At 44.8% G+C, this 14,393-nt stretch overlaps 1 protein-coding gene across 1 annotated transcript in view; it reads left to right on the plus strand.

Annotated features, from left to right (window-relative positions):
- Positions 1–3,375: 3,375 nt before the first annotated feature.
- Positions 3,376–14,393, plus strand: part of LOC142186855 (vomeronasal type-2 receptor 26-like) — a 34,808-nt gene continuing 23,790 nt past the window's right edge. Inside the window, exons 1-3 of the mRNA XM_075261387.1 lie at positions 3,376–4,161; positions 10,170–10,186; positions 11,757–11,985. Coding sequence (XP_075117488.1) covers positions 3,376–4,161; positions 10,170–10,186; positions 11,757–11,985 — 1,032 coding nt within the window. The remainder of the gene's footprint in view (positions 4,162–10,169; positions 10,187–11,756; positions 11,986–14,393) is intronic.

Consider the following 14,393-nt stretch of genomic DNA (forward strand, 5'->3'; position numbering starts at 1 on the left):
CCTGAGAAAATGTTAGTGTTATCAGTGGGGTGTCTCAGAGCCCAGGCGCTGATGAGGTGTTCCCCCACATGGTTGTCAGCCAGGAGTTGTTATACTGAGTTGACAGGGTTTGAGGTGAGGCCTTAGAGCAATTACTTGTACCCCAGCCTTATCGCCGGACGGTGCTGGAGTTGGCACATAAACATGGGCTAGGGGATCATTGAACATATTGCTGGTATGCAAGACAGGATAGCGGCAGTTATGCCCATAGTTAGAGAGCATCTGCAGGAGGCCCAAAAGGCTCAAAGCCGTGTTTACAATAGGTCGGCGAGGGTAAGGACCTTTAAACCTGGTGACCGAATACTTGTACTCATTCCCACAGTGGAGAGTAAGTTTCTTGCCAGAAGGCAAGGCCCCTATGAGGTAATGGAAAAGACAGGGGACGTGAACTACAAGATTCGTCAGCCAGGTAGGAGAAAACCTGAACAGGTTTATCATGATAACCTGCTAAAGGCGTGGAAAGACAGAGAGAGTCTGCTGACAGGGAACCAAGAGAGTCTGCTTACAGGGAACCAGGAGAGTCTGCTTACAGGGAACCAGGAGAGTCTGCTTACAGGGAACCAGGAGAGTCTGCTTACAGGGAACCAAGAGAGTCTGCTTACAGGGAACCAGGAGAGTCTGCTTACAGGGAACCAGGAGAGTCTGCTTACAGGGAACCAGGAGAGTCTGCTTACAGGGAACCAGGAGAGTCTGCTTACAGGGAACCAAGAGAGTCTGCTTACAGGGAACCAGGAGAGTCTGCTTACAGGGAACCAGGAGAGTCTGCTTACAGGAAGGTCTCCAGCTAAACTATCTCCTGTAAACCCCCCACAGGCTGTAGTTGGGATTACAGAGGTAGCAGCAGGGGTTGTAATAACAGAGACCCTCACAAAAAGCCAGCAACAAGAATGCAAAGAGTTTGCAGCTAGGAATACAGATGTGTTCTCTGAGCAACCCGGGCGTACATGCCTAATCAAATATGATATTGTTACTGAGCCCCATGTGAAAGTACGGATGAGGCCGTACCTGGTCCCCAAGGCTTGCCGACAAGTCATTTCAGGGGAGGCGCAGAAAATGTTGAAATTGAGAGTCATTTAGGAGTCCAAAAGTGAATGGGCCAGTCCCATTGTTCCAAAACCAGATGGGACATTGCGTTTCTGCAATGACTACAGGAAACTAAATGAGGTGTCTTGTTTGACGCCTACCCCATGCCTCGGGTAGACGAACTTATTGAGAGGCTGGGAGGGGTCCGGTACTTCTCCACGCTGGATCTCACTAAGGGATATTGGCAGGTACACCTGACAGATAGCACCAAAGAAAAGACTGCCTTTATCACCCCTGAGGAACTTTTTCACTATGTTATGTTACCGTTCGGGCTCCGTGGGCCCCCCAACTACATTCCAACAGTTAATGGACATAGTGTTGAAACCTCATAGGAAATACGCCTCAGCATATCTGGATGACATCATCATTTTCGGCAATGACTGGGAGAGTCATTTGTCCAAGGTACAAGCTGTAGTGGATTGTTTGAGAGCAGCTGGCCTGACTGCCAACCCCAAAAAGTGTGCTTTGGAGATGGAGGAGACACGCTATTTGGGATATGTGATCGGCTGTGGTATAATCAAGTCCCAGGTCAACAAGGTCAGCGCTATCCGGGAATGGCCTCGACCTCTGAGCACTAACAAGTTAGGTCATTCCTGGGCACAGTTGGGTATTACAGGTGGTTTATACCCAACTTTGCCACAGTATCTGCTCCCCTGATGGACCTTCTGAAGGGAAAAAAGTCTGTTATGGTGCAGTGGAATGACCAGGCCAAAAAGGCTTTTCAGGCGCTAAAGGTGGCCTTGTGTGGATCTCCTGTCCTCATTAAGCCCAACTTTAGGAGGGAGTTTGTGGTCCAGACGGATGCATCAGATGTAGGGCTGGGAGCTGTCCTGTCTCAGAAGGTAAATGGAGAAGAACATCCAGTCACCTACCTGAGCAGGAAACTCATGCCAGCAGAAAAGAACTACAGCATAGTGGAGAGGGAGTGTCTGGCCATAAAATGGGCATTAGAGGCCTGAGGTACTATCTGCTTGGGAGGCAGTTTCGTTTAGTGACAGACCACTCGCCTCTCACTTGGATGAGGAGAATGCCAGGGTGACTAGGTGGTTCTTGTCACTTCAGAAGTTTAGGTTCACAGTGGAACACAGAGCCCGGAAACTGCAAGGCAATGCGGATGCCTTGTCCCGGGCTTATTGTTTGGTGTCTGGAGTTCGCCCCGAGGGGTCCAAACTGAGGGGGGGATATGTGAGAGAGCGAAGGGTGTGGTCTGGGAAGACAGGTATGTCCCAGCCAGGCAGCTAAAGGGTGTTTGGTAAAGTCCCACACCAGGGAGGTCAGCTGGGTAATCAAGGCCTGATAAAGTCTCTGAGTGAGGAATGGGAAGTGTGGCACCACACCACAGGCTGACCTGTCCAAACTGAATCTACAGAACAGGTACTGTGCCACCCGTTGTTGTTGCCAAGGTGGGAGTCTGGTAGCCAGGCTTTTGTATAGACAGGGAAAAGTTTGCTTGTGTTTAGTTTAATTCTCAGCCAAGAAGGGTTTTGTTTTGGTTATTTGTGCCTTTTGCAAATATAGCTTATATAGCTATAAGTCTCCACACACCTGAGAAGGTGGTCTCTCCCTAAGGATAGACGTTATCCCCACAATCAATTTTTTTCTGGTTATTTCTATATGTAATACATGGCATATTAGTCTGATTAACCCTTTTCACCATAAAGTCATTAACTTTATTAAACACTGTCTACCAATAAGTATTTGGATACCCAGTAAAGTTTTGTGGAGTTGGAGTTATGGTCTGGGGGTGTTTCTCCTGGTATGGACTGGACCCTTGGTCAACACCTATTGTACTATTTTAGATAACAGTGTGCTTCCTACATTATGGCGGTCATGTGGGTTGGACCAATGTTATTTCCAGGATGACCCCAGCTGTCATGTAGCGAAGTCTACCATGGCTTGGTACAGTGACAATCAGGTTAACCGACTGGACTGGCCTGCCCAGAGCCCAGACTTGATCCATATCAAGCACCTCTGGGACGAGTTGGATTGCCAAAGTAAGGGGTGCAGCAGCCGTCCAAAATCTGTGAAAGAACTTACCAAGCTGAATGGAATAAAATACCACTAGCTATCATATAAGGACTTGTGGAAAGCATGCCCCGCAAGGTTGAGGCTGTAATGGACACTCCTGCCGCTCGGACCACAGGTGTCCAAATATTTATTGGTAGACAGTGTATAACCTATAAACGTTTGAAGGTTGCTTTGATCTTGTCTTATCTATAACTTGCATTATGTCCAAATATAACCCTGCCGTCTATGCAGCTCATTTTTGGAGTCAGTGACCCCATCCTGCCCAACAGAGACTTATACCCAACCACATATTACTTTACTCCAAATGACCAGGCTCGGTATGAAATTATTATAAAGATTTTGAAAGACCATGGATGGAACTGGGTTGGGATTATTACTACAGGTGAAGAGAGCAATCAAATGGCAGTAAAAAAACTGAGTAAAATGATGGCCAAGTATGACATCTGCATCGAGTATATTATTAATCTGGAAATCAGGATGAATTCAGAGCAAAACGAGGAAGTGTTTGTGAAATCAACAGCTCAAGTTGTCGTGATCTGTGGACTTTACTCAGAGTTATATCAATCATTTATCCAAAAATTAGTGAAGCTTGAAAATATCACCTTGATCCTTCATGAATCATGGGTTAATTTTTTATCCAAAATAACATATCACATGGCGAGTTTTATCAACGGTAGCATAGTGGTTAGGGTTCCAAGAAGATCAGTATCGAAGGTTGTGGAATCTATTTTTAATGTGAACCCATCAACCCATCCAAATGATCCACTGCTGGAGGAGATCTGGTTCAAGCTCTTTAGATGTCTCTCCAATGATACAAAGAAAAATGGATTTTACCAGTGGTACTATAGAAAACAAGGCGTGAACTGTACCGAGATGTATTATATCCCACCATCGGAATACGAAATGACAGATACAAGCTTATACTATACATATGTATCAGTCTATATTCTGGCCCATGCTTTAAACACAGTGAAAGAAATGGGTAATAAATCAGGACTATTACAACATCAGGTAAGTACAAGTTCTACAGAACTTTACAGATATTGTCATCACTCACTGTCCTAAAATATGGCTCACCATCAAATTTACCTATTGGTATGTCTTGGGAGGATATCCATATAAACACAGGGGAAATGTACAAAATCGATGCAGATGTTGCTTTTGGCTGAATTCTAACCCAGGACCCCAGTGTTGTGAGGCTCTGGTGCTACCACTGAGCCACCATGCTGCCCAAGATAACAGAGCATTGCAGTGTGGTTACAACCATATGAATACAGCAAAGGAATGCTGTTACCATACAATAACCATATAGTGACAGAAATAAAACCTACACAGGTGCTATCAATACCATAACATAAAATCCATTTTCTCACCGGGAACATCATCTATGACAATAGTCATTGGCTTCACCTAGTGTTCTCTTTACAGCCCAGACCTTGTCACTTCTTGTTATAGATATATACACATATATATTTTATATAAACACATATTATGTACATATTGGTCTTAGACTGTGAGATATTTACTTGGGGTTTTATCATAGCCACAATAACCCGGGCCTCCGCCAAGGAGTATATTACAAACTAGTGCAGTGCCATGTCATACAGAAAAAACACGATACTGTTATGTCAAAAAAGGCAAGACAATTAATCCATAAGGTGAGGTATCACTAAGATAAGTGTGGACGTGGATTCAGTCTGTTGGTGGTGGGGTGAAGTGTCTCCCTGTAAATCCAGGTGTTAGATTGAGTTCTTTTTACCAAAAATAATCTGGGGGTAATGGTGGAGGAGGATGAGGAAAAAGCACAAGTATTAAATGCCTTCTTCCCTACAGTGTTTACACAAGAAAATCCATTGGCCAACAACATGATTAGGGGGAATGTGAACTCTCAACTACATGTCACCTGCTTAACCCAGGAAGAAGTGCGGCGCCGCCTGCAAAACAGTAAAATAGAGAAATCGCCCGGTCCAGATGGAATACACCCCCGAGTTCTGAGGGAATTAAGCATGGTCATAGATAGACCCTTGTATCTAATATTTAAAGGGGCTCTATCAGCAAAATCATGCTGATAGAGCCCCACATATGTGTGAAGCCTTTAAAAAGGCTATTCAGGCACCGTAAAAGTTATATTAAACTACCCCTCATTTTAAAATAAAACCCTAAAAAAGAATATGATCTACTTACGCATCGTGCACGATGGGCAGGCATTCAAGGTGCGCCGTCTTCTTCATCCACGCCTCCTCTTCCTCCAAAGACCTCCGGTCCCGTCCTCCTCCGGCGCTCGCGAACTGACATTGATATAAAAAAATGGCCTGGGTACATGCGCAGTAGCATGCGACTTCTACTACGGCTTCTGCACATGCACAATGGCCTTTTTTTTTTTTTACCTTCAATCAAAATGATTAGGGGAATGGGTGGACTGGAGGACAACGAGAGGTTAACAAACTTGGGGTTATTCAGTTTAGAGAAAAGACGTCTATGGGGAGATCTAATAACAATGTACAAATACATGAAGGGACAATACAAAGAACTTTCTAAGGATCTTTTTACTCCTAGGCCAGTGACCGTGACAAGAGGACGTCCTCTACGTCTGGAGGAGAGAAGGTTTCACCAGAGACATAGAAGGGGATTCTTTTTTTGTAGATTGTGAGCCCACAATGTACATTTTTTTTCCCTATCAGTATGTCTTTTTTGGAATATGAGATGGAAATCCATGCAAACACAGGAAGAACATACAAACTCCTTGCAGATGTTTTTGTTTTGCCCTTGGTGAGATTTGAACACCAGGAACCCCAACGCCGCAAGGCTGAGGTGCTAACCACTGAGCCGTCGTGTGGCCCCATGAAGGGGATTCTTCACAGTAAGAACAGCGAGGCTCTGGAACTCTCTGCCCCAGGAAGTGGTGATGGCGGATTCACTGAACAAGTTGAAAGAGGGCCTGTATGCCTTTCTTGAAGAGAAAGATATAAGAGGTTATGGACTCTAGATTTTAAGGACACGTTGATCCAGGGTTTTATACCGACTGCCAGATTTGGAGTCAGGAAGGAATTTTTTTCCCCTGAAATAGGGCAATTGGCATGAGCCTCATGGGGATTTTTGCCTTCCCCTGGATCAACAATGTAGAGATTGTAGGGTTATAGGTTGGACTTGATGGACTGTCTTTATCCAACCTCATCTACTATGTGTTAGGATGGGGTCCCACAGGTTTTCCTTCCGGCGCACAGCGCCACCTGCACGTCGATCCAGCTCTCACCCCCAGCATCGAACGGTGAGGTTCATGGAGTCTAAGTCCAGCGTTTGGCCTACTGAGCATGCTCGGACTTTTTGGAGACGCTCTGAGACTCTCATTCTCCCCCTACTGAGCATGCTCAGACTTTTTGGAGACGCTCTGAGGCTAAGTACCATTCGGCCCATACTGGGCATGCCCAGTGAGGTTATGGCCAGTGCCCTGTGGGCAAGGAAATGCCTTTATATGGTGTGAGCCGACGCCTGCCGGGTGCTCACACTTTGACTAATAACTTTGAGACAGGAGGTCAGGGCTAGGTTCCTGTGAAAGGCAAGTTGTCAGTTCAGGGATTCTAGGTGGGATTCCTGGGTACTGCCAGTGGGGAATGCATTAGCCTGATTGAACTGTTCAGGTGTATTGTAGCTCCAAAGCTGTTTGTGGAGCCTTTGTGTTGCTGACCAGGGGTGACAATTAACCCTCGGCAGCCTTTGTTGCAGCCAGTTCACATTAAGGATGCATTCACACTGAGTAAACGCTAGCTTATTCTGAACGTAAAACACGTTCAGAATAAGCGGCGTCTAAAGCAGCTCCATTCATTTCTATGGGAGCGGGGATACGAGCGCTCCCCATAGAAATGAATGGGCTGCTTCTTTCACTCCGTGCAGTCCCATTGAAGTGAATGGGGAGTGCCGGCGTATACGGCAAGCTCTGCTCATGCCGGAGCGTACACGCCGGCACTCCCCATTCACTTCAATGGGACTGCACGGAGTGAAAGAAGCAGCCCATTCATTTCTATGGGGAGCGCTCGTATCCCCGCTCCCATAGAAATGAATGGAGCTGCTTTAGACGCCGCTTATTCTGAACGTGTTTTACGTTCAGAATAAGCTAGCGTTTACTCAGTGTGAATGCACCCTAAAGCTGCACAAATACACTTGCCCAGTGAAGCCAACTGGTGTAAGCCTCATTGCAGCCATTTCACATTTAGGGTCCATTCACATGGAGTAACGTGCCGCGTGATGTGGCACGTATACGGCGTGTGAGACTGTGCGCACCGTAAAAGCTCCCATTGATTTCAATGGGAGCCTGGATCGTATATGCCGCATCATATTGCGACCGTTATTTTGCGGCCGCAAAATCACAGCTGCAAAATAACGCAGCGTATACAATCCAGGCTCCCATTGAAATCAATGGGAGCTTTTACAGCGCGCACAGTCTCACATGCCGTATACATGCCACATCAGGCGGCACGTTACTCCGTGTGAATGCACCCTACAGCTGCACAAACACCCTTGCCCAGTGAAGCCAACTGGTGTAAGCCGCATTGTAGCCAGTTCACATTAAAGCTGCACAATACACTTGCCCAGTGAAGCCAACTGGTGTAAGCCTCCTTGCAGTCTGTTCACATTGGGAACTGCGCAGACACATTACCCCAGTGAAGTTAACTGGTGAACGTGTGTTGCTCCCTGTTTCCACTAGACCGCATAGACCTACTGCTGCTCTGCTTAGGCGGACGGCCGCCCTCCTAGGGCTTGTGGACCTCGACTGCAGCCACTACCGCAGTCAAGAGGTTCTGTCAAATTATAATTTATATATATAGACGGAACCGTAACACTAACTATGTATGTAATTATGTAACTTTTGTCAGTAACTGGAAACGTATCATAAGCTTCAATTTCCAATTGTTTCTTTCTCTGTCATTCTTGAAATGCCCCTTTAATACTTTCTTAATGCTACAAAACTTACCAATCAGTGTTCTGCACCATTCTATTTCAGAGACCCATGCAGAAGACATGGCAGGGGTGTAACTAAAGGCAAAAGATCCCTAAAACAAAAGCCTAGCTACATCCAATCCATACATTTTAGCAGTATCTACATTTCCCTCTCCATCTCCATCTGACCCAGACCACCCTGAAGGCTTGTTCCCAACATCCCCACAGTGCACACAAGCTTCCTAGTTTTCCCATCCCCTGTCAGTAACTCCCACAAACTAATCCTGATGCTTTTTGTGACAAAGCCTCCAAAATTTGTCCAGGTCAAGCCTAGAACTTTCCTCCTCATAGCTGATCAGATTAGACTGAGAGGACAGATTCCTCATAAATCCCTGCTCGTTAAAGTTATAAATTTAGTTTTAGAGATGAGCAAAGTTTTGGAAAATTTGATTTGGCCGCTTCTCCGGATTTCCCAAAAAGATTTGATTCTTTGATTTGTGATGTTAAAAAAACCAGCTATTTCCTGGCAGCAGAGAGACTGTATAGTGGTGTAGAGTACTGTGCCTTGCAGTAACACACTTGGGGAGTCTGCTGTGATAGGCAAACAATACAGTGAGTCAGTATGACACGCACATGACAGGTGTCGCTCTTAGAACCGATGCGCACCTCACTTCACATTCATCTTCACAAAGGTGAGTCTCTACAAATTTTGGGCAGACAAGTGAGTTCTCTTTGGGATAACCATTGCTAACACCTGCCATGATTCCACACTACTGTCCGGTCAGGACAGCTTTTCCAGGGCACAAATCCAGTTTGATTGCCCAGAAGTCCAGCAGATCTTCTACAACGGGTAGCAGGGTGCACTCTAAGTATGCCACCACCTGCTGGTTAAAGTTCTGCTCTCTGTCTAGCTGTTGATGAGGAGCTTCTTCACTATGTGGGTAAAGAAAGCTGCTCATCAGCGACTCTAGGCTCAGGTTGAGCCGATACTTCTCCTGCCACCCCCTCCCACAGCTGCCATGCCAGTGCAAGTTGAGCGCTCATGGCTGTCGGACATGCGAGAGGATGGACGATGTCACAGATAGTCCGTGGCCAACTTGCTACATAGCATGTCTCTATAGTAGTTCAGTTTGTACTCCTTCTCAGTGAGTGTAAAAAAAGGCCCCATTTTTTTTCCCAGTAGCAAAGGTCTAACATGATGGAGAGCCAGTAGTCATCCCTCTGCCAAATGGTGACAATTCAGCTGTCACTTGGGCTATTTGCACAAGTTACTCCAAGGGACTGTCTGCATCCATCTCCACTTCATACTGCCACGGTGTGTCTGGGTCATCTGCTTCACCTCTCTCTTGCTGTTCTGGCCGCTCTTGCTCCTCCTTATCACTCATTTGGCTAGACATTGCTTGTGCTCCAATCTCGTTTTCATCCTTCTCCTCTAATTCAAACCCCACAGATCTCATGTCGCCACAAGATGTTGGCACCAAATCTCCAGTCCCCTGACCAGCCGGCAGGTGTCACATATAATCTGCCACTGGCTAACATTAACGTTACATAGGGGAGTAGGTGTGTTTGCTTGTATCCTCAAGAAATTGTTTATGGCTTTTCTCTGTTCATATAGTCGATCTAACATTTGGAGGGTTTAATTCCAACGGGTGGATACATCGCATATCAGCCTATGTTGTGGGAGGCCATTCTGTCACTGCAGCTCAAGGAGGGTGTGCTTGCCGGTGTACGAGTAGCTGAAGTGCATGCAAAGTTTCCTTGACATTTTTAGAATGTCTTGTAGATGTTTGGAACACTTAAGGAAACGCTTGACAACCAGACTAAACACGTGCACCATGCAGGGTGCACGGCTAAGCCCTCCTTGAAGCAGTGCCGACACCATTTTTTGTCTTTGTCAGTCACCATGGTTACGATTTTACGTTCTCTTGAAGAAAGTCAGGATTCGATTTCTTGATTGGGACAATGGAGGAGTTCCTCCCCTGTTTGACTTAATTCTCCTTGGCAAACGAGGTGTAGAACAGCGTGACACCGCTGTGCCCTTCACATGTGGTATAATGGAGGAGCACTGGAAGTTGTCCCTGCAGTGGAGGCTGAGGACACAGTGGAGGATAAGGCGGAAATTGTAAGACCAATGGCGTGAGAACGTGGAGGCAGAAGCTGAGTCACCTCTACAAGTTGCTGTTGTGTCACAGTCACCCAGTGGGACATAAATGACATATATTGTCCTTGACCATAGTTACAACACCACACGTCAGCGCTGCCGTGCACTTTGGCAGACACCGACAGGCTCAAGGAGTGGACCACTTTCTCTTCTACCTATTTGTGCAGGGCTGCTACTTCCTTCTTGGCAAAGAAATGACAGCATGGGACTTTCCACCTTGGTTCGGTGCAAGCCATTAGTTCTCTGCAAGGTGCAGAGTCCACCAATTGGGAAGGGAGTGACTATAGCACCAGAAACTTGGACAGGAGCGTGTTCACCTTCTGCACCAATGGATGAGCGCACACATACTGTGTTGGCCAAAAGTATTGGCACCCCTGCTATTCTATCAGATAATCCTCGTTGTCTTCCAGAAAATGATTGCAATCACAAACTCTTTGGTAATATCTTCAGCAGTGGCGTAACTAGGAATGGCGGGGCCCCGTGGCGAACTTTTGACATGGCCCCCCCATCCCAACTGACGCCAAAGACCTCGAACGACCCCCTCCTCCACACTCTATTATGTCCCATAGTGGCCCCTGTACACAGTATTATGTCCCACAGTGGCCCCTCCAGACAGTATTAATCCCAATAGTGGCCCCTCCACACAGTATTAACTCAATAGTGGCCCCTGCACACAGTATTAACCCCAATAGTGGCTCCTGCACACAGTATTAACCCCAATAGTGGCCCCTGCACACAGTATTAATCCCAATAGTGGCCCCTGCACACAGTATTATGTCCCATAGTGACCCCTGCACACAGTATTATATCCCTCTGTGGACACCCATAAACAATTATTATACTCTGGGGTCTTTTCAGACCCCAGAGTATAATAATCGGAGACCCGGGGAATAAGAACATTAAAATATAACACTGTTGCTTACCTGTCCCCCGGCTCCTATGCTGTCGCCCGCGCTCACGTCCTTCTTTAATGACGTCGGACGTCACATGACCCGGGAAGCATGCCGGGTTCATGTTACGTCAGAGACGTCAGAAAAAGTAGAACGGAGGCCTGGCAGGATCGCGGAGAGGTAAGTAACAGTTTTTTTATGTTCCCTTACCTCTCCGGTCCGCCGATCATTATACTCGGGGGTCTGCAAAGACCCCCGAGTATAATGATAGCCTTTGTGGGGCCCGCGGTGTCACTTGCCAATCCCGGCCCAGCCAGGATCGGCAAGTGAATAGGGCCGTAACAGCCTATTGAAAAAAAACCGCAGCGGTAGCGGCTGTCACCGGGCCCCCTAATAGCCCGTGCCCTGTGACAGCCGCCTCCGCTGCCTCTGTGGTAGTTACACCCCTGATCTTCAGTTATTTTGCTTGCAATGAAAAAACACAAAAGAGAATGAAAAAAACAGTCACATCATTGATCATTTTACACAAACGTATTGGCATACTCTTAGAGAATATGAATACAATAATAACCCCCCTCCCCCACCTTTTGCCTATGTTTCTTTTTATTTCAGGTGCAGAGATACATGAAGTACATTCACTTCAGAGAGCCCAATGGATATCCCGTATTTTTTAATGAAAGAGGTGAAGTGCCCTTTGTCTGGATCATAGGCAACTGGGTTATTTCTAGAACCAATATGACTGATATTTCAGAATTTTTAGAAAGGATCATGGCTACCATTTATTTACCAATACCGAATAGGCGTATTTATACTAGAATATTGGAAAATTACATGTGGAAAAATGACAGAGTAAGAGGACACAAGTTACACACCGAGTCACAATACTATGTTTCTATTGAAGTCATGTCTCCATTGTATTTCTCAAGTAATTGTCTACAATTTTATCATTATTAAACCTTAACAGCAAACAATAAATTCTTTAATATTGTAGATTAATGGACTTTACCTGTTTTACATTATTTATAGCACGACCATAGACTAGCATCACACCAAAACCAGAAAGTGAGCTTTATAGGACCATATAAAGATCCTACAAACTCAGACATGTTCTGTACGTTCTGTACTGTGTGGGCATTAGAGATGGACAAACCTCATGAGATGGTCGAATCCATTGCTAAGGAGTCAGGTTCAACCCGTGTATTCCAAATTGCTCAATTTTTAACAAAACCATATAAATGTTGATTTACTTACTGCCACATGTATTGTGCAGAAAAAATATAGAAGAAACACGTGTCTTGTGTTACATTGTGATGCTCAAGTATCACCTGACAGCCTCTCGACCAATAGAAAGGGGTATGTGGACACATCGAACTGCTGATGTCATATACCATATAAAAGGTTTTGTATGCTGGAACACGAGGCACGTCAGTGATGATGGAAGTAGGAGATGGATGTGTTACTCACCACTTCATAATCCAAAGCAATGACTCCATTTTCTTCAGCATTGCACAGCACTTAGTACAGCAAACCTTGCGATACAGCGGGGAAAGCATAGGAGTAGGAGGCATAGAAATCAATTTAATCAATCAATTACAGGCAAACAGTGATAGAAATGATAGGAGGGAGGGAGAATATCTGTACTGTGTCAGTCAGGCTGCTACATGCAAACACTGTTAACCCTTTCAATGCCAACAATCTAATTCTGTCTATGTCTGTTATGAAGTTTGAAGTATGAAGTGATGTTTTTTTTACAGACAAAGTCGGTCCTTTAGTAAAAAATCTTTTCTTAAGGATTTGCATTTCTTAAATTAAATGCATACAAACTACTGTTCTCAGAGCAAAACACTGATTCCACTTGCGCTAATCTGATTAAAATCATATTGGGGGAGATTTGACTCCCCCAATAAACAGTGCGACTGAGCCTGCTAATCTGTTAAAATATCTGTTTATTAAGTGTTTTTTTCTATTGCCCAGCAATAGTCTTGCAGTCTGCGCTATTTTAAAAAAGTTAGTTAAAATCCATTTCTTTCATTTCCAGTAAATAAATATATATATATATATATATATATATATATATATATATATATATACTGTATAAAAAAGCTGTCATTCTAGTAGAAAAAGAAGTAGATTCTGACTGTGCTAATCTAAATATACAGCGTGATGCAGTTTGCAAGTCTTAAAAAAAAAATCTGTTAAGCGTTTGTTTGTTTTTGGTTACCCAATATACATACAAAATATTGAACTATTGCCATTGTAACAGCAAAAATAAAAATAAAAAAATTAAAAAGCGCAAGTACTAACAATGAGCGTGTGGGTGGTAACAGCAACATTGCTTCTGGCAACGTTTGGTAGTGATCGGTGGTTTTATCTGAGAATAAAAACGTTTTTGAAAGCAGTGAAATCCTAATATTGAGTCAGGGATCTGTGTGTTCATTCTCCTTTGTACCAAGTTGTTTTTCTCTTTTGTCAACCATGTCTTCTTCACTGACACAGATCCCATTCTCTACTAGCCAATTTGTACACGATGAGAATGATATTCCTCATGGCCCAAGTCCTCTTTTTTTTTCCTCTTTGTGATGAGTTGGATGAGAACTGCCAGTGATTTTTGGATGTAGAAAAGGTAGGGATGGAAGACATGAGTGTTGGTGGAGGTAGCAGTGGCCAGAGGTGTGCTATTGGTCATGCTGGTAGGGGCATTAGAAGGAAATCTATCTGGAACAGTGAGTGCATAGAGAAAGCCCATTGTCATGATGAGTCACGAAAAAGTGGGGAAGATGAATTTGATGATGACTCTATTACAGATAAGAATTGGCCACTGTGTCAGTGTGACAGGGTGACATCACAGAAAGAGGGTGGTAGCAGGTGAAATAATAAGAATTCCACCTGATGTGAAGCCCCAACATCCAAAAGACCTGTCTGGGATAGATTTAAGACAAGTTTGGTGACACTGGAAGGGATGCTTCCACTGCTGTTGATTTTGGCAGGAGGTGAGGTCATCTCTCATATGGGATTTTTTTTTTTTTTTTTTTTTGCATATTACCAAATGAAAAATCAATGGTACTAGGTACAAGATCTGCAAACAGATAATTATCCATGGGTGTGCAGGCCCACATGTAGTAACTAGGTCTCTCTATACTAACACGAAATGGCATCACCAGCACATCTGGCAAAATATGTAAGCAGTGACACCAAGTGACCAAGACCATCTTATTCTATTTTTTCTCCCAGTGATCATCTTTGTAGGGAGGTCATGT

Source organism: Leptodactylus fuscus, chromosome 1 (genome assembly GCF_031893055.1).
Source record: "Leptodactylus fuscus isolate aLepFus1 chromosome 1, aLepFus1.hap2, whole genome shotgun sequence".
Classification (NCBI taxonomy): domain Eukaryota; kingdom Metazoa; phylum Chordata; class Amphibia; order Anura; family Leptodactylidae; genus Leptodactylus; species Leptodactylus fuscus.